The 25,010-nt window shown below is 41.9% G+C and overlaps 2 protein-coding genes across 2 annotated transcripts in view; one reads left to right on the top strand and one right to left on the bottom strand.

Moving 5' to 3' along the window:
- Nucleotides 1–291: 291 nt before the first annotated feature.
- CCDC92 (coiled-coil domain containing 92) lies at nt 292–7,302 on the top strand. Its single transcript, XM_030025187.1, is given in 5 exon segments — nt 292–377; nt 2,487–2,633; nt 3,007–3,048; nt 4,457–4,983; nt 4,985–7,302. Coding segments are annotated over 4 exon segments (948 nt in total). The 5' UTR covers nt 292–377; nt 2,487–2,503; the 3' UTR covers nt 5,234–7,302.
- Nucleotides 7,303–7,413: 111 nt separating this feature from the next.
- DNAH10 (dynein axonemal heavy chain 10) overlaps nt 7,414–25,010 on the bottom strand; it is a 57,494-nt gene continuing 39,897 nt past the window's right edge. The window contains 23 exon segments of the mRNA XM_041126128.1: nt 7,414–7,739; nt 8,214–8,359; nt 9,423–9,603; nt 9,872–10,039; nt 10,125–10,336; nt 10,846–10,977; nt 11,608–11,779; nt 12,527–12,622; nt 13,002–13,211; nt 14,404–14,604; nt 15,451–15,634; nt 15,877–16,031; nt 16,794–16,948; nt 17,459–17,563; nt 17,998–18,271; nt 18,980–19,209; nt 19,585–19,864; nt 20,381–20,528; nt 21,136–21,357; nt 21,750–21,967; nt 22,843–22,979; nt 23,729–23,910; nt 24,781–24,955. Coding sequence (XP_040982062.1) covers nt 7,593–7,739; nt 8,214–8,359; nt 9,423–9,603; nt 9,872–10,039; nt 10,125–10,336; nt 10,846–10,977; nt 11,608–11,779; nt 12,527–12,622; nt 13,002–13,211; nt 14,404–14,604; nt 15,451–15,634; nt 15,877–16,031; nt 16,794–16,948; nt 17,459–17,563; nt 17,998–18,271; nt 18,980–19,209; nt 19,585–19,864; nt 20,381–20,528; nt 21,136–21,357; nt 21,750–21,967; nt 22,843–22,979; nt 23,729–23,910; nt 24,781–24,955 — 4,130 coding nt within the window. The 3' untranslated portion in view covers nt 7,414–7,592.

The raw sequence follows: 25,010 nt of genomic DNA, 5'->3' as shown, positions 1-25,010 counted from the left end.
TCAAATGTATGTTTCTGTGAGGATAAGTGAGTTGATGATGATGTCAGTTAAGGTCACACATGAAATCAGGAAGGCTCTGGGTGTGTGATTTCTGCCCCCCCCCCCCGGTGCTTTAGTGCTTTACCAAGGTGCAGGAGCACTGAGTGTGGTTTTTTTAGGGGGAGTAAAAAGTATAAAATTAAATGCAGGGCTATGTTATGTTTAGGAACAACAAAAGTGTGTTACTTTCTCTGAGTGTATGGTCTCCCAATTTTAAACTTGTAGAATCAAATTGTTGCCATAAACCTACATACCAAAAAGAGCCCAATGGAAAACACTTGACATGGCAAGATGAACCTGTTAAGGTGCCTGTGAGGCAGCTGCGGGACAGAATTAAGGTCTGTCTTAAGCACAACATGTGGTTCCCCAGTTACAGACCATGGTTGTAATGTCATTGCAGATGGTTGTCCAGGCAACGGGAGTCCTGATTCTTTGCTTATCTTTGTAACCTAAATACTGTAATTGTTTTTACAAAACCACACAGATAACTGAATTTAGCCTTTCATGCTGTAATGACAAAGCTAATGCTCCTTGGCATCAGCAGTGTTTAACCCGGCATCCTAACGACTTTATCAGTCTCCTGCCTCCTTGGCAGCGGGAGAGGGCTGCTGTGGCTCCCAGCCCTGACAGGCCAGATCATTGGCTGTGCACGGGCAGTGCACAGAGGCACTTGACAAACCTTTCCTCCTCGCTCCTGGTGGTAGGACAGGGGCTGCGACAGTCCCACAGAAAGTATTTCTCCCACTGTGGCTTGTGTCATTCCCGCCTGGTATGTGCTACTGCCTGTCACTCTGGTGTCCCCATGAGCCTGGCTCTCTAGAATTTGTCTGTGCACCTATTTTTGTGCTGTCGTCGTGCTCCTGAGCCGCCTGAGAAGGCGGATGGCTTACCAGAGTTTTCAGAAAGCTCCCCAAGGATGACAGCTTTCTTGCTAAAGAAATTTAAAGTGTAGTAATGTGGAGTTATTAAGGACATATGTTTCTGGAAAGTTCTGCTCATGTAGACCCAGCAGCCTCTATAAACCAGCTGTAGGCTGAGCAGCACCGTGCACCCTGTAGCAGCAGTAGCAGCATGGCACGCTCTGTTTATGCAGAGCAGGGTAATGATCACACAGTGAAATTCAGGATCTAAAAGTATACCTGAGAGATTTTTGTGCTTTGAAGCAGCAGGAGGATTGCATACTGTCATTGTTGCTTTTTCTCATTAGTATACTTATTTTAGAGTTGAAATTTCACTAGGAAACAGGGCAATAAACAAAATCCTGTCATGACAGACTTGGTGACTAGATATCACTAGGGCCTTGGTAACTCCTGTTTCTGCTTCTCTGGATGTTCCTCCAGGTATGCCTTTAAATGTCACGGAAGAGAGCCCCAGGGCACAGTGTGTGCTTCTCCACAGGAAGCATCTGGCTGTGCCTGGTTTTGAGGAGCTATTTTTACCTCTCGATCAGGGAATACATTTGGGAGTCTGTATCTCCAGCTCTACCAGACAGATGTTTCTCAGCAGTTTGGCCTGTGGGTATACGTAAAACCATTGCTGCTTTACCGGGAGCAGCAATAACACTGGCGGTGCAGGGCTCTTCAATAGTACCTCTCAGCATCATACAGTTAACCATTTCTATCTCTGAGTCTGAGCACTGCTGTAGTCAAGGCCTAGTTTTGTAAGGCTGTTCTGCAAGGAAAACCTAGTGGTGTAATAGCTTTCCGGGTACTCGTAACCTGAGCAAGAAAAATCTGTTTGTTTTCTCTTTAAATGAAACATTGTCCTTGTCAACTGTCGTGTTCCATGTCATCGGGGCCCATGCAAGATGCCAGTCTCCAGTGCCATGGGGCCTGCACCAGGAACGGGATCCTGCGCTAGCACAGCTGAGGAAATGCAACAACAGCCAGAGCTTCCTCCTGTGCAGGTCCCAGTGAGCACATCTCTGCTAAGGTGCCCCGTAGCAACCGCATCCGTGATGGTACCACTGGGCCTAGCTGTGTGCTACACCCCCTTGTTCGCATTTCTCTTAGAGATGGTGTGTTTTAGTGCTTTCTTCCTTGTTCTTGTCCAGGGATGTTACTAATTCCTGTATCCCTAGAGGTAAGTATGTGGAAAACCCCCAACTAGACAGAGGGACATACTAGCCCATTTCTCAGAACTCCACTTTTATCTTCTAACAGGATTAGTGACTTAGTCTGTCTGAAGTTAATCCTTTCAATGTGTTAACTCCAAACAAATGCATTCCTTATGCTGCTCTGGCCTAGAGTATAATTAAGCTTTCTATGAACTTGGAGCACTTCTAGTTGAAATAGTCATGAAATGGAAAAACCTTTTGCGGCATTTGATTGCATATCAGTTCATTAAAAGCAGAATTCAGCTATTCCTGCTAATCCTGGCTGTAGAGTGAGGATCTTGGGATGTGCAAGATCACTTGCTGTTTCAATTCTACATCTGTTTACTGACAGGGTAACTGCATGTCAGGATGGCAACTTCAAACCTGGAGAACCAGCTACAGAGTGCCCAGAAGAATCTGTTGTTTCTCCAGCGAGAACATGCCAACACATTGAAAGGCCTGCATGCTGAGATTCGACGCCTGCAGCAGCACTGCACAGGTAGCTGGGAGAGGATGCCGATGCTGACTCAGTGCTTAATTCTTTCGTCAGGAATGGAGTAACTGCTTCTTACTACTTCAGCAGTGAAATCTCAGCAACAAAGTCCACCACCACCTTATATTTAGGGTGATCAGCATGTATCTTGGGGCACAACTGCATGGTCATTAAGCAAGGATTTTTTTATTTTAAAAAACCCTGGTAGTTCCAGTTGGTTTACAGATTTGATAATTTGTGGTGGATCTATTATTGCTTCAGGTGGAGGGGAAGAATAAGTTTTATTTTTATTGAAGTATGCCTTTGTAAACATGCTCACCAGGTGGTGTATGGGGTAGATGATGATGTTCTAACAAAAATAAACAACTTTTTTCCTCAGATTTAACCTATGAGCTGACTGTAAAGAGTTCAGACTTGTCAGGTAAGGAATACATAGCATTTTTCTTTTAATGGTCATGTTAAACTTCATCTTTTTCAATGTTTGTATTTTCTCCATTACAAGTAGGTGAGAATACTTAGCCCTTGGGATGTTGACTTTATAAATTCTAAAGGTATAAGAGTAGTTTTCTACTTTCCAGACTTACTGTTATTTATGAAGTAAATTCACAAGTTCTTTACCAAGGTCACACAGGGAATTTTTGAAAGAGCCAGGAACAGAGAGTGTAGAACTGCTGACTCCTCTCTCTTGCTGGACAGTCAGTTCCCTGCATGCTATATGGGAGCATGAGGCAGGAGAGTGAGACTATTATTAAAACTTAGCTAGTACTGTAATTGCACCACAAAGCTTTTATTTTTTTTTTTTTTATATATATATATTATACATACACGTGCACACACATACTCTATGTATTGCGGATAAGAAGGAACATGGGCAAATTTAGCAAAGCAGCTGAGCAGCTTTGCATGTGCTCAACGTTATTTCTTGATATTGCAATGTTGCTCAGAAGCTTCTCATCACAGGATTTTCGGAGTAGGTGATGTATCAGTGATGCCACTGAGTTGATGCTGTGCCAAGCTCAGACACTGCCCAGTGTGGAAGGGACAACACCTAATGCTTCATAGTCAATAGCCCTGCGACACAGGGTGCTTGTTAGTGGAGACGTTCAGGCTGCTGGTCTCTGCTAAACAGTTGGGAAGCTGTCCAGCTGTAATAACCAGGGGAAGAGTGACAAAATTGCCCCACAGGCCCTACGGCGTGAGGGCAGGGGTGCTGAGATCGGTCAGCCCGCCTGTTCCTGATGGTGTGTCCTCAGTGGTGCAAGAACCCCTAGTGTTACAGGGTGATGCGATGAGAAGGCAGCCGGGCTGGGACACCTAATCCCCACAGAGACTTCTGCAGCAGCAAAGCCTTAGTGACAAGGTGCACCTCTGCCTTAGAGTCACGGGCTTCAGCTGCCCATGGAGGGGTGAAGCTAAAGCCTGAGCCTGTCTTCCTGGTGAGCTGTGACAGCAGCTCTGTCACTCTTAGCGGCCAGTCTGGCATTTGCAGTGGGAAAAGCTGCTCTTAATAAGCAGAGGATTTGCAAAACGGCTCCAGTTTTGAGCAAGTTCAGCCAGCACGGTTTCTGTAATCCTTGTTCCCCAGAACATGTGAAGGGTCTCTACTTAGTATCAACACTATTAAACCATGTGAGTGGCACTAGCTCCTGATCATTTCCTTAAAAGCTGTCCTAGTGCTTCTGAAGATGAAGTAATTTTAAGAGCATTAGCTCAAGTTAGTCTTTGGGATTTCTCTTACGGCTTTGGGATGGCAAAAGGAACCCTATTGCACTATTTTATTTATTGGCTATTGTTAACTTGAAACAATTCTGCTTTTCCTATTCTTCTAGGAAATGGTATTTCAAGAAGTGATGAACTCAAAAGAAAGTGTGAAGATCTTGAAGCTCAGCTGAAAGTCAAAGAGGCTGAAAATAATGAATTATTGAAAGAACTTGAGCAAAAGAATGCGATGATAATGGTGCTGGAAAACACTATTAAAGAAAGAGAAAAGAAGTATTTGGAAGAGTTAAAAATGAAAAGCCATAAGCTCAATATGTTGTCAAGTGAACTAGAGCAGAGAGCGAGCACTATTGCTTACTTAACTTCTCAGCTGCATGCAACTAAGAAGAAGCTGATGAGTTCAAGTGGGACTTCGGAGGGGACCCCTTCTGGCAGTCCTGTGTTGTCCAACTATAAGCCGTCCCCTCCCAAAGATAAACTGCCGGAGACTCCGCGGCGCAGAATGAAGAAGAGTCTGTCGACACCGCTCAACCCCGAGTTTGAAGAGGCCTACAGAATAGGGTCGGATAGCCGGAAGCTGCTGCTAAGAGAGCCCGTGGATGCCATGCCTGATCCCACTCCATTTCTGTTGGCCAGGGGAAACGGCAGAGGTACATCTTATTAAGGAGAGGCCATTAGTTATTCCACCTATTGCTTCAGATCGTGCATCCGGTGAATCGCACAGCCCAGCCCGAGAGAAGCCGCACAAGGCACACATTGGGGTGGCACATCGCATCCACCATGTCGCGCCGTCCCAGCCTCAGCCGGAGGTTGAAACACTGGCAGTGGATCAGGTCCATGGAAGCAAAGCGGTCAGAAAGCACTCAGGGACAGACAGAACTGTTTGAGTAAAATCACTGAAATGCTCTACTCTGTTGCTGTTTATGCACTGTGATCCTGTAGGATAAATAGCACCTGCAGTAAAGTTTCTCTTGATGCCCCCTGCATGCCAAACTTCTTCCAGATACATCATTGATAGATTATGCTCCTCTAATGAAACCTAATAGGACTGTGTTCATATGGCAAGGTATATAACTACTAAATGCTGTGGCCAAATCAGGGGTACCTGACCGCTTGCTTCTGAGCACTGCTCCATTTATTGTAACTACACGTGTGGACAAAGGCACAGGCTGCAGGCTGTGTTATTAATCGATATTAGTGAAAACAAACTTAACTATAAACCTGCAGCAGTATGTACTGGCTGTTTGTTAACATTTGAACTATCAGTGGTTCTTTTGTCTTCACTGTGTATGATGTGATGAAGCACTTCATACACAAACACTAACCTCCATGACAAACCCTTTCTCACAGTAGCATTGACAATAGTGCAGATGTACGTACACTTTAAAATGAACTAAGGACATCTTTTCCTCCACATAGCACATGCTCTCGATTGCAAATTGTGCTCATAGTTTCCTGAGAGTCCCAGCAAGCATTACTTGATTAATCCTAAATCCTTTGGTTTGTGGCTTTGTTTAAGTAAAAACTGGGGGGAGGGGAATAAATCACTCTTAAAGGGTTAATGATCCTCATAGAAAGAGTATGAACACTGGGTTGTTTGGGGGGGGTTGTTTGCTTTTTTTTTTTTAAATTGAATGGCTCCATCACACCTGTTTGTTACACTAGTCAGTACACTGCACTTGTAGCACCTTCCATACTGGCTCAGAGCAACTTTTCCAGGGAGAAAAATGTAAACTGGCTATCCAATATGGAAATGGTTCTTTATGCTCTAACCTGCACTTTTTTGTAAAGGGATTATTTTTGTTTCCTGAAAACCTTAGTCTTGTTCTGGGCATCATCAGACAGTGCTGGCTTCTGCCTGCTTAGAAACCTGAGCTGTCCCTCTAAAACGTGTGTATTATTTAGTTTAAATTTAAGTGATGTAACCAATTTATACAAGAGGAGAACCTGGCATCCTTGATTTTTATCCTTGTGGATTGGGATGGACTTGCCTTGTACTTGCCCTGATTCCCCTACTCCTTTCTAGTAAGCAACAGGTAGACCCAACAGCTGTTAGACTACTCGATTATCTTTTTAATTATTTTTTTCCTAGCAAAGAAAGGCATACTGCGAGCTGTGAGTGTATGTAATTTTGGGAAAGGAGCACAAATTTGACCATTTTTCTTAAATTCTGATTAGCACCTCCAGCTCACCTCTGCTTCACTCTTGTCTGCAGCCTCTGAGTAGGACCAGCAAGAAACAATGGCTCCCAAATGCTGCTAAGCTTATGATGTGCCTTCAAAAACTTGGAACGCATACTCTCTGTGAAAGCTGATGAAGGATCCCTGCCTGCCCTCTTTCCTTCCCCTTGCCAGCTGTAGTCTGCCCCTCTTAAGCTTCTTCTGCAGCTGTGTGTTGGTGTGTGTCTCCCACTGGAGCCTTGGATCGCTATCTGTCAGCTTCCCCCACAAAGGCACTGGCAGGATGACAAAAGCTGTTCTCCCTAACTGTGGTACTGCTAAATTTCCTGTGCAGCATGACAACTTACAGCAGGGTTGTTCCGAGTCAGAGAGGGTTTGAACACCCAGTAGCCTGAGGCCTCCCGTGCCTGCACACCCTCACGACTCGGTCACTTGCTGTTGTGACGCCCAAGAGACACTCTTCAGTGTTACGCCTTGCTGGTTGTGTGGGTAGGTAGGATTTCTTACATGAATGGTGGGGAGGGATAGGGAACAGCTGTGTTCCTGGAAAATGGTTGGTTAAAGAAAGTTTGTTATTCTGTGGTTTACTATTTTTAAATGTATTGCATTAACCAGCAGTGGGTTTGGGGTTTTTTGGTGGTTGCTGCCATATTTTTATGGCGATCTATTGTATGACTGATCTACCCTGCCACTTGTTCAAGGATGATGGAAGGCACCACTTCTAAGCACAGCAGAAGTGATGCTTTGGGCAATTAAAAACATTTCTTACAACCATACAGGCAAACCTCGGTCTTTGTGTGTGCGAGACTAACTTATTACCTCTTTTGTATACATAGACCAGCTTGGAGCCTCTCTAAAAGGAAATACGAACTATGAAAAACACTTTGCTCTTCAAATGTGTTTATTGATGACAGTACTAGCTTGGTTATATCATACTATTTAAAGTCAGGTGTGCGTAAGTGAACACTACCCCACCTGTGGTGCTGAATTTCTGCCTAGTTTGACTTCCCCCCCCCCCCCCCCCCCCCCCCCCCCACCTCCCCAAAGGGTTGCCAACTCTAGAGTGTCAGTCTGCATTCAAGGTGAGACAAACGCCTTGAAGGACCCAATGGGAAATGTGCTTTGTGGTGTAAAGATCAGCTTCAAAAACAAGGCCAACGCCCATTGCATTCCTTCTTTGGGAGGTTGTGTACACAGGCGTCCGGAGGGTATTCTAAAAGAGCGTGGAGGAAAGAAGGACACTGAGTAGTGCTTGAAGTACAACATGAAACTGGAAACAAGAAGGGCCTCTAGCAGAGCTGACTGTCTTCAGAAATTCACTTTTTTTGCTGTAAGTCTTAAATATCTGATACCCAGAAAATGTAAACATCCTTTATGTCATTAACTGGTAATGGGAAATAATTAAAAGAGTAGTGGGAGTGTAAGTGTCCCAAGATGCCTCTCCCGTACTGCCTGAATGGAAAAGAGGCAACAAACCTATTAACCCCCCTGAGCGTAACCCTCAGGAATGAAAAACTGTAATGAAGGCTAACATAAGGCAAAGTGTTAAATGTCCTACTTTATATGCTAGTGGTAATGATAAAATAGTGCTGCTTGTGCTAAGAGGGAAGGGACTACCAGCTATTGAGATATGAAAACAGAAGGAAGTTAATAAGCAACCAGCCATTGTGTCCCCAAGGAGCAGTACCTGGAGTTTGAGCCTGCGCGCTTCAATGGGGATTATCTTCACAATGGGCAACTCCACCACCAGGACTCTGGGCTGGCTTTTGGTAAGACAGCTGTGCTCTACATCCCAGTCTGCTCCTTCCAGAAACAGACCAGAAACAAAGCAGCCTGTATGGGCAGAAAATGCAACACCTTGTGTAAATTGAGCTACTCAAGAAATCACTTTAAGACAACTGTTCCTGCAACGGCTGTCCTTGGCACTTGTAGTCATGACAAAACCCACTACATTCCAAACTGCAGCTACACAGAGGTATACTTCTCTGTGGTGTTTGCTTTTATAATACAGCTGTGTTCTAAAATTTTTTTCAAATTAAGATTATCTCAGTTGTACTACATATTCTAAACATTATTAGGAATAAATACTGATTTGCTTGCAGTTCTCTTCCCTGCAGTGGGTGCCATCCTCCAATTACTTGCCCAAGTAATAGCCAAGTTGTAAAAGAGCTTTGTAACTCCTGTGGGACTGCTCATTACATCATTCTAACAAAAGGTGAAGGGTTGGGATAGAGTTGTTCTGGTACAAATACCAAGCATTTTGATGAAATGTTAGTAAATAAAGAATAGTATAGGTATGCCCCTGAGGTTACTTTTATTTTTAACTGAAAGTTAGATTTAACAAAAACAAGTACAGGTTTTTTTTTCCCCTCCTCTGTTCCCAACCAGCTCTAGTACTCAAAAGTATAGCTCAACTGTCCCCTTTACCCAGCATTTATTATATTTAGTAATTAGAGCATTGCTAGTCATTGAGATTTCATAAAGCTATATCTACACAATAAATCATACATAGTTGCATTTACTTTTTGTTTGAATATATTTCAATATATTATTTGTAGTGTAAATAGACCTGCTAGGATTGGTAATGTTGTAGCCATTAAGTAAAAAAAGTATATAGAGAGCAAGCGAGCAAGGGGGAGGTGTAAGTTCAGGTACATGCGCGTGGGTGAAAAGAGCTGAAGAAGGAAAATCAAACTTTGTGTACACAGCAGGAAAGCAGAAACCAGAACCCAGCTCCTTCCCAGCTTGAAATCATGCGGGCTGTGAAATGCAGAGCCAAGGGTACGGTCTGCAGAAGTATAATCTAAGTAATTTACTCAGTATGCCAGGCAATTTCTTTCTCTCTCACCAATCAGCTACTTTATTATTTTTGCCAAATAAGCATAAAAACACCTACCTTGAATAGACCCTTCGGTGATCTCTTCTGCAGTCCTGTACTTGGTTACCTCGGTGTAGAGGGTGGAGTGATCCAGGGGCCACTTGTTTCTCCTGCAGGTGGCTTGAACAAGAGCTGTCAGGTAAGCTTCTGGAACATGCAGGCCTGAGAGCCACATCACCTTTGGCTCGCACTCGTTAACCTGCAATCACAGAATATGATTTGCAGCACCTGGTTCTCCCACCACACCTGATACTCAGCCCAGAGACCAACACTCTTAAAGACTAGCCAGGGGCTAGTCTGTCTTGCATCCACAGTCATGCAAGTATTTGTTATCGTTCTAGGTGGTGATTAGCATTAGTTCAAGTAACTTGTCTAAAGCAGTGTGTGTTCACTAACTTCTGCACCAATTTGCACAGCATATCATGCAGATTAACAAGACAAAAAGCTTTCTGGAGGCACTTGCTTACCCAGCTGGTGTACTGGTTATACCGAGCTCTAAAGAAAATAATCCAATTTCCAAGTGTTTTGAGTGTGTCGGGGGCCAGCCGCCGCCAGATTCCAGGAATCTGTCCGTTAAAGAGAGCACGAGCCACATCATCCAGTTCGGTGCTCATTCCAACTTCCCCAGCCAAGGCCTGGAAAGATGGTGGGAGTCTGAGTGCCAGCCTGGGGCAGGCGAAGCCTGACTGATTTCATCCAGTAGCTGTGTTCTTTACTTACACGCTGCAGTTCAGCCAATGACTTTGCCATTCGAATGATCAGCTTATTAAAGCGTTCCAGTTCCTGCAACAGCACCACAGTTGTAGGGGTTATGTCTGGTCCAAAACCCTTCCGTATCTGGTCAAGATCAAATACTTGCGGTATTTTGTTTTCTATATCCTTAGCAACATTTGCGATGTATTCATCTCGACTAATTCTTGTACCAGTTTCACCTGAAACCAAAATGGTTTAGTGAGACTAAATCTGCATACGCTACCCCTTCTATTATTAATTCTCTAAGAGAACTGAGAGCTGACTCGCCTTTTGGCCTCAAAGTCTCCCACCCTCTGCAGCACTGATGTGCACCCTGCCTGCCTCTGGGCACGTGCTCAACTACTTCCGTGCTGGGAGGGCTAAGCCCTTCAGCTGCTTCGCTCACTTCCCAGCCCCACTGTCTTGCTGCCTCTGCTCCCCAAGGTCACTACGCCATCCGGCCGTGCCCCCCCGTCCCAGGGTGGGCCGGCAGATACCAACCTGTGCTGCCGCCAAAACCTTTCTCCACATGCTGGGCTGCGGGCACCCGCACTTCCCCACGCCGGGAGCAGGCAGCACGATGGGCTGCAGTGTCCATGCCAGGACCCAGGCACCCTGAGGCGGGCTGCAGGGATCACAATCCCCACAGCAAGGAGCCACCTCGTTATTTCTTAGCTACAAAAACAGTTCAAAGTAACGGAGAACATACCCGTTTGTGGCTGCAGCTCAAGAAGACGAGACCATATATCACGAACTGCCTGTGTATAATACCCAATCTCAGCATTTGCATGAAGACCAAATACCTCTGGAGTATTAGCAAGCGGCAGAGATTCTATTGCCTCTGCAATACAAAAACACGCTTCCTAAAGATGCGATGTATTAAGCCACAGCTGCCAGGCAAAAAAGAATACTGCAGTGAATTCCATGAGCAATTTTTGTTATTGCTCTGCTTGAAAAAAAATCAAATGCTATAGCTGGCGTTGAAATAGCGCAAGGGTTGACTAAACATTTTTAAGGATGAAATGCGTGCACACACACACATATATATAGCCCACCCCATGGAAATGTATCAATAATAAAAAATTAACATGCTGTTTACCTGGGGATTTTTTTTTTTTTTTTTAAGGAAATGAGGAGCTGGCTGGTAAGTTAAGTTCACATTACCAAGGGCTGCTCATACAAAGCAAGAACAGTATCATCAGTGGATTACAACATTGCAATACATAGAATCACAGAATCATTTAGGTTGGGAAAAAAACTTCAAGATCATTGAGTCCAACCATCAATGGTGCCCACTAAACCATGCTCTGAAGTGCCTTGTCTACGCGCTTTTTGAATACATACACATGCAATGCCTCAAGTTCCTTTCAACTTCTCATATCTGGCAATGGACGTATGGAGAGAATGTATACTGTAAGTAGACTTTTGTTTTTTTAATGCTAACTTATGTGGCAGGAAAAGCATTTCTTACCAACAAAGTCATCTTTTACAGTCCCTTGTGGAATTTTATAATCAACCTTGTTGTTTTTATAAAAATGAAACGTTTGGAATGTGTCAAATATGAAATCACCAAGGTACTCATCCATATAGACGGTCAGAATGCGACGATCAAAGCTGTCAATGGCGCGCCCACCATACATGACCTAGAAATTCGTTACATCAGTATTACAGCACTGGCTTTTGGGGCAGCAAATATGGTTTAAAAAAACCAAAACAAAACACTGAAAGGTCCAAAACACTCTTCATTTCTGCCATGACTGTGTGGTATAACACTGTCTCCCTTAAGGGATACCAAGTACATCTTCTCTAGCCCCCTCTCGAGGGGGAACAAGCAGGAAGTATCTCGACTTAGCCTGGAGAGAGCTGCTGTGGGCCACTCCTAATAACCGCTCTTGGTGATTTATGTGCAACGGTACCGTCCTTAGGTACCAGCTGTGATTAAGTGCTGCAAAATAACAGCTTTCTGCAGGATTTCATGTCACAGCTACACTATACTGGCCAGCTACTACACAGCATGTATCATGTACGGCACTGCAAGAGCTTTAGAAATATGTTTGTACAGCTCTCACATCAGTAATGCTCCACTGTACTAATAATCCTGTGAAGTTGTGCTTTTCAGTACCTTTCATCAGACCATCCCAAGGGCTCTCTCACTCAAAATTAATTAAGCACCATAACTCCCCTGTTGTGCAGTTACACACAACGGCCCTATTTCATTGAGACAATGAGATTAAAAGTGACTTGCTCAGGGCTACACAGGAGTTTCAAGACTGCCCAGGAGAGATTGTCAGCCAGCTTTACTTGATAATGCAGGCCATGCAGAAAGGAAGTTTCATTTATCTGGATTCTTTGACCATCAAATGTTCCTTAGTGACATTGTAGGCACTCACCTCACCAATAAGATATTTGAGACTGCTCCATGGGATTTTATCATCATTTTGTTGGAAAGCTTTTGTCAAATATGTGTTAAGAATTTCCATGCAGACCTAATAAAGTTGTTAGAACACTTGAGATAAGAATATTCATAAATCAGCTATACATATCCATAGATTTTATTTAATATAGTTCTTGTTTGAAAACCAACAATTATTTCTTTCTCAATAATTAAAAAGTTAAGTATAAATCCTCTTAAGAAAAGAAACCCATGAGAGAGGCAATATAAACATGACAGATTTGGAATATGATTAATTTTTAGTGGCCAAAATTGACATTATAGAAGATCAGGAGTCTACGTGACTCCACAGCAGCAGAAAAAAAATGAAGCAAAATGTTACTGTAAGAAAGGATTAAAACCGGATAGATTATGTTTTCAGAAGTAGTCTGAGCAACTCAAGAATATAAGAGCCGTTGTAATTATTTTCTTACCTGGAAATCAGATTCATTAAAATCATATGGTATGTTCCAGCCAACCTTCCCAAACTTCCTTCTCTCCTGAACCACAGCATGGAAAAATGCCAAGACATAGACTAAGGATTTAAAGGCAGGATGTGGGCACTGCTCTAAGGCTTCTTGGGGAATTTTGAAGTAGGTGGCTCTCATATTCAGTTTCAGACCATTAGGTGGTTCTGTCACAACCTATCAAAATAATGAGGGAAGCCATTAATTACTGGATAGCCTCAGGAAAATAAGCTGTAAATATTATCACACTCTCTAAGCAAGCTATACAATACAATCTTGAAAATTTTGAGCAGCTTTCCAAATTCATATCAATATGCAATTTTTTCTTAAGTAAAGACAGGAAACAGACCTTTTAAGCTTATCAAGGTAAACGCACATATGTAAAGAGAAACTTGATACTATTTTAGAAATAGTCATGTTATTGGAAAGGTGTTAATACTTATCATACTTGAAGATCTCATTTATTGAAATATCACTACTGTACACATTTTGGTGTGTCCTACATATCACCACAGTAGATGGCTTAACAGTCTTTAATATGGCTTTACTGGTGATCAAACTGAGGCAGACCCAGCTTCCTGGCAGTTTTCTCAAAGTGCTATAAAACCTTTGTTCTCACTGCTCATGGCTAGACCTACAAAGTGCGTATTTGCAATCTTAAAGATACGTTCATGCTCACTTCTCCCCACTGCAGCACTAAGCACTGCTAGAGGTAATACTCCACAGCTGTCATTGATACACTAGAGCACATATTGGGTGGATCTGTCATGCCACTGCTTTCAAATCTGTGAAATAAAATAATTATGTTTACAGGACTGGTTCACCACAACAGAAGTAAAGCAGCCATAGAAAAGAACATCAGGACAGCATCGTGGCTTGTGCCTTCAAAGTAATCAGCTCAGCTTGCTTGTGATAAATGCTGCAGCCTGAAGTAGCAGCTGGAAACCATTATCCTATTACAACGTCTGCTCCACTGGCACTATTGCCAGGCTAGACACAGACCTCAGTTCTACACTTCAGCATCAGGACTGACAGGACTATTTCTGTCTCTCCGGATATTCCTCACTTGTGGCAGCATTTGAATCTAAAGAGCATTTGTCACATTTCCAGGTTTACTCACAAACCTTAACTCATTGAAATAACTGCTTCAGACAAAAACTGCTGAACAGCTTTCACCCAAAGGAAAAATCACCATAAGATAAACAGGATGATGAAAAAAGGATTTGGCTTATAAAGACAAAAAGCTAGTACATACAGCCCAAGTCAACATGCTGCATTCAGGTCATGCTCTTCCCAAAGCCAGTCTGTTTTGCTGAGTAAGAGTGGCAGAACATGCCCTCCTGACCAGGGTTTGCCCACTGCACAGTACCTTTAACGACTTCTGCAGTATTCCAATTGGGAAGCCCTTGGTCGGGTCAGTAGTCAGCCAGAGGCGAAAGTCTGGGTGAGGCTTTGTAATTTTCTCCAGGGCCTTTTCCAAATTGATAAGCCACTTCACCAAAAGGTGACAGTTCTGCAACATTAGCCACTCTCCACAAACCACTACATTCTCCAGCATCTGCAAAGCAATCTTAAGAGAGGGAAAGAACTGTCTGTGAGTAACTCTCCCTTTATCCTGTAAGCAAACTGACTCTGATGGGTTAATGCAGTGGATTTCTTCCTGCTAGCAAGCACACCCAGCCTTTTAGTTAGTTTTAGCAGACTTACCAGAATGCTCCTTGCTGAGAACAGACCTTTTCCAATACCACAAGAAGTTGCTCTGAGACGCTTTTTTTATTTCATTAATTCCTTTTGAAATTAAAAGTCACGCAGAGCATTGAAGTATTTCAAAACAGTACAGGAGTGTGCATGGCCCAGAAGATGGTGAAGGCCAGAGTCTAGGAAGTGGTGGTCTAAATGAATCTAATAGGAGTTCTCCCACTGACTGAAATCACAGCAAATTCAGTCAGCTGCTAAGCTTTGGACACCCCTGCCTTAGTGTCCCTAACAAAAAGGAAAGCTACAGGAAACACAGAAAAAGGAGCAGGATAACTTTTTGGTAACAAACACTGTGACTTCCAATCAACTCATGTCCGTACACAGACACACAGGGTCACTGATTAACCTTTGAAAGGCTGCAGAGTAACATTTTTCAGCTCAACTGTTTTTAACAGACAACAGTATCGTTCTGAATCTACCCATACCCAAACCATAAAATCAGCCAATCAGCCAAATGCCCCCTTTCACATTACAGGAAAGCATTATTCCCAGGCTGGCAAATTGTGTGCTATGTGTGAACCACAAAATAACTCTCTTTAAAATGGAGCACACCTTTGGAAAGGAAATTTGAACAGGCCCACCACATTAGGAGCATGATTTGTAATTCACAGACTAACCTGCTGCACACAGCGCATCCCTACCTTCCCACCAAAGTTACCTTTTCTTGGCCTTGTCCCATGGCTAGGAATTTGAGTCTATCCCCTCCAAAGCCTGTCCTCTCGGCCAGTTTCATGAGGTCACTGACAGGATCAGAACCAGGACTTAAGATAAAAACAACTGGTGAGTAAGGACTGCTCTGCTCAAAGATAGCTTCAAAGCTGATCACAGGGGGCTGCACATACCTGGTAGGAAAAGAAGCACAATAAATTGCTAATTTGCACAAGAGCAGCCATCATGTGTAAAAGTTGACTTTTGCACAAACATCAAGGCTCACTGCAGAGTGCGCATAGAAATGATACAAAGACAACTCATGCTCTGTTGTTCAGGCAAATTACAAAATCATTTACATAGCTGATTACAGCTCAAGTTCTGTGTGAAATACCTGAACAGTGTGACTCAGATTTGAAAGAAGAGAGTGACTTACTTCTCACTCATTGTCAGAGTAACATAGTCTGTTACTGCCCGATATAGCCGGTCCACCCGGAAACACCGTAAAAGTAGGAGCTTCTGAAAGTTCGTGAGATTGTTCTGGTACTGCATGGGGAATGGCATCTGCTCCAGAGCGTCTGTATCATACCACTGGCAAGAAAAATGGGAGACAATGCAAATGAATCAAATGGCTCTATCAATGAAATTACTAAGAAAGCAGACAAAAGCAACTTGATTAACGAGGGGCCAAGAGACACAAGGAGAACAAAGAATAAAGTCAATCAGCTGCATAGAAATACCAAAAGGTCAAGTAAATGTAGAAAATTCAACTTTTTCAGTATAAAGTGTTCAAGTCCAGAAACACATTTGTACTTTCATTTTATGTCAAGTAATTCTCTTAACATACAGAAAATAGCATCTCAAGCAAAAAGTATTAACAGATTGCTTACAGAAAGACTTCTTATAAAGCAAGAAGACATGGAATGAAACTAAAGGTGGAACAAAAGAAAGTCTGTGTTTGTACCTAGCCTATAGAACTCACTGCCACAAGAAGATCGAAGTACAATTTAGAAGTACAAAAATAACAGTGAAATGTTGACTGTTGAAATCAACAGCAAAAATTCCACTGACTTCAATAGGGCAAATAACTCATCTAAGGCATTTGACTGGAAAATAAGAAATTTACAGTATACCAGGGAAGATTTTTTTTTGGTTGGTTTTTAAATAATAAGAGCCTTAATTTTTCTGGAAATAAGCCAATCACTGAGGTCAAGAAGAAAAGCAAGGCCTTGACAGAAAAAGCCAGTGGTGACATGCCTCCTGCCGAGTGTTATGGCACATTGCATCATACTTGAACATTTAATACCAGAAGAAAAAGAAGGAGAGAGAACAGGATTGCAGAAAAGCACGTACATTTTTCCATACATCTGGATTTTTTTCCACATCATCTGGAAGAGATTCAAATTTCTCAGGAAATAGTTCAGACAAGCGAATTAGGTCTTCCCAGCCTTGATCTGGAAGCCAAGCATACGGTTTCTTTCGTGCACTCTTCTCCAGGGAAATATTGCCTAGTCACATTCAGAAACCAGAGTGAATGTCCATGTCATAAATTCTCCAATACATGACCACACATATGGTCCCACTGCACAGAGAAACCAATTGGAGATTTGTTTCTGGAAGCACTGTAAGATTAAAGTGGTCTACTGAAGAAAAGATGGCATTTTACAAGTGCTTGCGAAGCCAGAGTTGTATCTTCGCAACCCTTTCTAACATTATTTATACATAGTCAGAAAATAACCAAACATTATTTTCTCAAGTAACATCCTAACAATTAGCTAATGTGAGATTTATCAACATCTGCAGAGAAAGATGAGCCTCTTCACTGTTTAACAAAGTGAAAAAAATAGAAATAGCAGAATCCACAATTTGTGTAAACCAACATAGTTCAGCTGTCTTCAGCTGTTTCTCTAGGTGCTAGCTCTTACAGTAACTCATATCCAGTAAAAAATCTATCTTTGAAGGATTTTTTAGCTATTGCTACATATAGCTATATATTTATACATAAATATTCACTTTACCTTTCAGAAAGAACTCGAGTTCTTCTTGTGGAACTCTGCCATCAGCTTGTTCTATCCTGACAGTCATATTAAAGGAGAATAGTAACTTATGCTTCTCAAACAAGCCTGCATTAAAAGGACAATATTTTCAAAAATCAGCTGCTAAATACTGTGGAACTGGAGCAATCTTTAAATCCACATCCTGCATCTGGTCACCCCACAAAGATCAGGGTGATCGAAAATGGGGTTTTGGATCAGGCTTACAGAGTCAAAACACCATCTGTGAGCTACATCCAGGGATGTGAGATCCATAACTGTGATTTACCATTCATAACTTCATTAAGAAAAGCATTTCTTTAAAAGTTATATCAGTAATATCTATAGTTACTTGAAACAGAAATAACAGGGAGTAAAGTGTAAACCAGGACCAATGCTGAGAACTTAACATTAGTGAATTCCCTGTTTGGTAACTTGCCTCTTTAATGTAAACCAACTGGAGGCATGGCTTTTAACAAGCATTTGCACAACACAGTATCAGCCCATCACTAAATCGCACTAACCTGTGCAGCCATAGTTATAGGTGTTGAAAGTCAGTGTATCCATGATGTTTTTTAACCTCTTCAGAAGAATAGGACTAGGCATGGATTTCCGAAGAGAGAGTCCAAAAACCTCTAAGAAGGAGACCAGTGAGTACTGATACATGAAGTTGACAAGTGCCATTTCAGACAAAACGGAGAATAAAATGGCCCCCCTCCTGGCAGCTGGTCTGTAGCCATCTCGAAGGTGATCAATATCCACCGCTGTCATCTCAGCCAGATTCAGTTTTTCAATCACCTAGCCATACATTGATTTTATACACATGTAATTACTGCGCTGATCCATAGTATGTATATTATATCACAATAAGCAGAGCTACTCAGTGTCTGCCTCTCTATGTTGACTATTCAGGGAATCTGGTCAGGTAGCCCTAAAGTAGTATGAATTATAAAATTCAAAAGTTAGATGAAATTAATCCCATCCTGTATATTTATGAAAAGTAAAGGCAAAGATTTACACAGAATCATGGAAATAGTGTGGGAAAGGCACTCTGGGGATCTTTAGTTCAACTTTCTGCCCAAAGCTGGACTATGACCACCACTAGACCAGGTCAGTTATGGCTTTGCCCAACTACTGAAAACCTCCAAGGATGGAGATTCTGCATCCTCTCTGAGTAACAAATATCTTAATTTTTCATTTCAGATCTGATACAAGACAAGACAAAGGTTGTTTCAGAGCTGAAAGAAATATGTCATATGCTCTTTGCTTTAGAACTGTAAACAACCATTACTTTGGTCCTGATAAGGACTTTCCTGAAGATAGGATTTGGTTCTCTGATGCAATAAAATACTGCCCAATACTGAACATTCCAACATACTCATGAAAAAACTCTCCATTTCCTTTCAAACTAATTCCTAGCTTCAAGGGTGAAAGATGAAGCATAATGAAAAAGGAAAGATGATGTTCTATTAGTACATATCCTTCCAAAAAGCCCAGAGCCAGTACCTCAGTAGCTTTGGATTTTGTCTCTTCCAGGGTTTGCACCAAGTCCAAGTTGTCCAACATGTTTCCTGTGGAAGATGTCAGTTCCCGAAGGAGAGAGTCTTCCAGATCTTTCAGCAAGTTTTTGTTGTCACTTGTCTCCTGGATGAGATGTTCTCTCTGTTCTTCCAGTTCCCTTCTTTCAAAACCCATAATGACGCTGAGCAACTGATCCTCTAGGCCCTTTAGTGTAACTACAGATACAACACATGTACATACAGATACAACACATGTACACAGCAAGGTTTTTTTTTTTAAACACAGGGAGAGCTTTTACACAACTTATTTCATGTCAATCATCTCATAAAACTACAGTGATACAACAGAGTGACTTGGTTAATAACTCTGTATCTTAATTCTACCAAGACATCCTAACGCAACAGGTGCAAGAAGAGATATTTAGCTTAGAAGAGAGAAGGGAGAAGGATTTTCTGTTAAATCAGATGCTAAGTATAAGGGACACTATGAATTTTTTAGAGTTTCATTACTGTTTCAGACAACCACCCAGGCCCTAAACTTGCACTACAGCATAATCACTACTTTGTTACTAAATACACACTTTTGCTTACCTGTGTAATTGATAACCATAGCTTTGCCAAACACAGAGGGAGAATACTTTGGGTTCGACAATTTGGTGTTCAGGTACAATCTAAAATTATTGTCATAGTCAACCTCTTTGTCACCCAGGACAATGAATGTTCGCCCCTGTGCAACTTTGATATTCTTCTCTAAGACATTGTCTATCACAGGATCAATGTATTCATCAACACCATGCAACAAGAAAGGGCTTCCATACTTTATGGCCAGTTCTAGTTGTTTGAGGAAATCTGGGTCATTAAAGGAAGCCACCTGCAAGAGAACAATGGGAAGATATGAAAAGAGAACTGATATTCTATTTGCTGAACATTACTATTTTACATTAGTTGCCAGCACTAATTGAAGTTTGCTCTTTGTTGCTTTTTGTCTTTCCTCTTACAGATGATATAAACTGCACTGGTACAAAACAGTAGAGGTGCTTTTTTTTCCTGATTAGTTGAGAATCATTTCCATTTGGAGAACTATTCTTCAAAGTTCCAGCTATGTCTCTGACTGTGGTAATTGTCCTACATGAAAACTCCATCCTGGAGCTGAGATAAAACACAATCTGCACCAGCCTTTTGGTTGTACTATTTCTGCATGTACTAAGGCTAGCCAAGATCCCAAACAAACCATCCGTGATATTCACAGTGATATTCACTATCTATTTTAGAGACACAATAGTCAACATGTTTGTCAGTACATAATCGGTTCCCCATTCAAGATGACAGATATTTATGCAGCTTTTAAAACAACCAGTAAAGAGGTAAAATGATCATTTATCTTTACCCTCAGGTTATTTTTTTCTTCCTTCTTCTTAATCCAATGTAATGCCTGTTGTTGTGGGTCAATACAGAGTGGGAAGCGGCTCGCATATGTTGTCAGGATGCCATTCTGGATAGAGAGCTCATCTGGAGGCAATCCTTGGGAAACCCACCTGGGAACGGAATGGATCAAAGACCAGGCTGGGATGAAAACTTGATGGGAGAGCAGCGCATTTCATTTGTCAGTAAAATTATGCAATTCATTAAGCACACTATTAGACACACAAGGAAGCATATAGTGTATGTGTGCAAACAGTGTCAAAACTCAGACTGACTCATTGTCTGAGTCATTTGTAACTACACTACCCAAAACACTGACTGTTGCATTTGGTGAGTAATCCTGCAGTAGTTGAAATATGGGCTGAGGCATGGGTTTAATTCCAAATTTATTGAAATCAATGAAAAGACTCCTATTGGGCTATGGGAACACATATTACAGATAACTCCTTTAAAAATTTCCTAAAAAGGTATTATATGTGTCTAAGTTCAGTGAATGTCCCTGGAGTGCAAAGTACAACAGTTTGTTATAACAAATAGCCTCTGTTAACCAGAAGAAAAATGTCTCCTTGCCATCTTTGAGACATGAAAGTACAATGGGCTTTCTCTGGTATGGCTGTGCACCTCCATCCACAATGCCAATTCTATGCTACAAATACGGATCCAGACTCCCACGTCACAATTTCACATTCAGTAGTTACTGGGTTTCTTGACTGGACATACCTGCTAACCTCCACCTCATTGGTCAGGAGGCTTTCTAACCTAAATGGTTGACTGAGAGGAATCTTTCGTGAGAGGATATCTTCTTGCCACACTTGATAAATCATTTCATTACGAAACTCCCAGTTGAACGCTCCTTCGTAGCTCAGAAAGGCAGCACAGAGTAGACAGTCTCCAAGCAACTTCACCTTTCGTATTTCATAGTCCTCTAATTCCTTTGTCCACCTGATAGAATTATAAGGGAATCTTGGGTCAGTCTGTACCAGGGAGATGGGGTTTATGTGCAGAATTTCCAGGTGCTGCTACTTTAGATGTAGGCTGAGACAGACCCCCAAATTTACAATCAGTTCTTCTCTCACTACTATGATGGCCACAGACACCAAGCTGATCTGAACCCTCTTCCTTTTAATCTCAGTTAACCTCGTTCTTCTGCACTAAAAATTGCTCTTACTAGTTTTCAAGAGCTAACAGATAATAGCTTAGAACGCATATTGGCTCTTCTCAGAAACAAATATCACAGGAAATGACGTTTCCAAAACTGCCTCTGTTTGACAGATTTTATCCCTGGCACATGACCCTCTGATGTCAAAAATGTTCCTCTTTGAACCTAGACTTACCTCTTATTCTCAGATCTCAAGCCAAAGATGAGCTTGTCAGCAGCATCTAATCTTCTCTGCATAATCTCTGCTTCTTCTTGTAACTGTTGCTTTTCTTTTATTGCCTCTTGATATTTGTTCCCCAAAGCTTTAAGCTCATCCTGAATGGTAGCCAACTCAGCCTTTATCTTTTCCAGTTCCCGCTTACTTAAGTAATAGTTCCGTTCTAGCCTAGCCACCTACATTACATTATGAAGGAAACATAAGAGTATCAGAGGAAAGAAGGGCTATAGAGAGAAGCTTTAACTTCTCAGATTTCTTTTGGCCATTTCATGCACTTCAGTGTCCTGGTAACAAACAGTGTAAGCCAAAATAACTGGCACTGTTTCTCACCCACCCCTCCCCATCCCAGACATATACATCATGGTCTGATACTGCAGTTCCAAACCAGATAAATATCCTAGAGTTTTGTACCCACGAGGTATATTAAAGCATGTGAGCAGTCCTGCTGACATTGGAGGTCAGCAGAACTGTCATCCTGTGACAAAAATGGAGGTTTGTCTGCTTAATAACTATATTAAGGCCTTAAAAATAGTGAGACTCGTCATCTAGTGAATATACTTTCTCAGTATATCATAACCCCTTCTTGAAGAAAGTTTCCCACCATCATATGTTGGACATTAGATTTCCTTTGGTAATACAGCTAGCTTTTCAGTTGTTCTAAAAAAAGTTAATTGAAAGGTCTGTGCTTAAGGGACAGATATTGTGTACTACTGAGCTCTGCTCTGTCCAAATGCCATGTGTTTTGAAGTCTGTTTTCAGTAGACAGCTATAAACTGTGTTTTTCTAAGCATGTTAGATTACAAAATTCCAACTGAACATGCTCCTCCCTTCAAGCACTGGCATGGATGGGAATCCACATCCCGGCATGACACAACAAACACAGCAATTTATAACCGAGTACCTGCATCACTCCTACTGCAATAGTTCCCCTAAACACCTCTTTTTTGCACTTCAGAGAGGAGAAATGGGAAGTCTACAAAATTGTCAACTGTTATTTTTCTCATCAGGATCATCCTTCATCCTCCTCTGAGTTTGAATCCACATGCTTTACCTTTTCTCTCTTCGGCTTGACTTCTTTAACTACATCACAGTAGCTCATCACTGCTTCAACAAACTTTAACATTCCCAGTCCTGCTCTGCTAACAAGTTCCATTTCATTCATGGTAGTATTAAGATTCTTTAACAGAGCTAAATGGGCAAACACAAAAATATTGCAAGTGAGTTGAATTACAGTGCAGAAATCCTCAGAGAAATTGCTTGATAGCAATATCAAGCAATGCTGTGACAGACAATATGAAATATTTGTCAGAATATTAAAGAGACTCTGACTTTAAGATGAAGCTACTAAGCTGTAACACTACAAGCACAATATTGGTAGTGATTTCTGAAGTTCTTTCTCCATGAAGGGAGTGCATTCAGGAGTTGTTGAGGATCATGGTTTGTTTCCTCTGCAGCGGTCAGATGCAATTTTGTTCAAAGAGCCAAACTCCCTTCTTAATGGAACTTCTCTGGATAACACCCTCGTCAGCATGTGCAAAGTTTGGCTGATAAGCTTTAGTTATAGCTTATCTTCTTTCCACTCTATATATCACATTTTAATTGCCACCACATGCATGAGGTCGTAATTCTACTAAGTGGCTAAAAGCAGACAGCAGGCCTGCGCAGTTATTCTGTTAGTTTCTTGTCTGCTCTAACCCAGAGTGTGTAAGACCCTAGCTAAGGTATAAACTGGATGTAACACGTAGCAGAAGGTCTTTGAACTCTGAAAAATCTAGTCATCCCAACAGTGCAACATCTGCAGCACTGTGGACAGTGCTGTCCCTTTGCACAAAGTGAATACCACCCTCCCAAACAACACTGGCAGGATTGCTACTGACATGGCTAATCACATTAACAAGATCCTACGTTCATTCCAAGTATACAGATCAGTAATTTACCTCGGACAGACTTCACTTGGCTCTGAGTAATTCCATCAAAATCTATCTCCATCAGGGATCGCAGGAAATTTGCCTCAGACATCATTCCTTTGGCTGTCTTCCAGTTTAATTCTTTGTAACCTCTCATTATAAGAACACATTCCAAAACAGCCTGCACCTGCTTAGGGGGTTTTGCAAAGGATCTAGAAAACAGGTGAAGGAGACAGTGGAGGAGAAAAAGGAGGAGACAAAGCACATGATGCCAGACATGGGTACTTCCCATTAAGAGAGTCATTGCAACACAACAAGAGCTAGTACATAAGACATCCTACACAAAGTGAAAAAGATAACCCAGGCCAGACAAGAAATTATTACATAGTCAAAAGCTCAGAACCAATTTTTGTATTCAGACAATTTTATCAATGAAATACTAAAGGATTTCGACAGTGGAAGGCCTAAAATCCTGACCCATGATATTCTTCCCTAGGGCAGTGAAGCAGCTGTCCATTGGGACAAGCAGTACAGGAAGAATCCAGAAATCTATGAGAGAAAGGAAACTAAATAAGTGTGGCAAGGAAGGGACAGCTGTTGCTATTTCGGGGAGAGCCAAGGACTGGATGTGCTTTTATATCTATCCCCAAATACAAGATGTATTATAAAAACACAGGGAGAAGTTAATTCAGCAGAGAAATACATTTTCATGCTATCAAAGCATCCCTGATAAATAACTGGTGTGTGTTCCTGTTCACATAGAATAAAACAGAGGAGGAATGAAGGGCTTTGGACAGCCACTGCTCAGGCAAAAAACATAGCAGTTTCTAGTGCATCAGACACAGGGTAGAGAAATATGAGCAACACATCAAACAAGGGACTGGAAAAACAGGCTTGAGGGGAAGTCCTGAGCTAGGAATCAGGGGGTTTTGTTGTGACCTCTGTAGCTGCATGACTGATGTCCTGACCTTCACTCACACACATGCAGGTGAGAAAGGTGAAGCTAAGGCTCAGACCCTGCAAACAACGGTCTTTCAGTGAATTTCCAAGAGTTTATGCTACTGTACATCCAAATGAGTCACCTGATCTCAGTAACATCAGACTTGTCAAGCTTCTGAAGCTCCAGTTTGGCAGCTTCTAAAATAGGCATGACTTCAGCCAAAGCTGTCTCAGCAGCTGCCTTCTCCGTAGCAATAATCTTATTCTGTTCCTGTATCTCCACAGCTTTTTCTTCAGCCAGTTTTTTCTTCTCCTCAGCTAGGAATTGTAAAGGCAGGACCATAAATGGATTATTCAAATTTGTATACAGAAC

Source organism: Aquila chrysaetos, chromosome 9 (genome assembly GCF_900496995.4).
Source record: "Aquila chrysaetos chrysaetos chromosome 9, bAquChr1.4, whole genome shotgun sequence".
NCBI lineage: Eukaryota > Metazoa > Chordata > Aves > Accipitriformes > Accipitridae > Aquila > Aquila chrysaetos.
The sequence above is the reverse complement of the archived record's forward strand: the minus strand, read 5'-3'. Positions and strand labels throughout refer to the sequence as shown.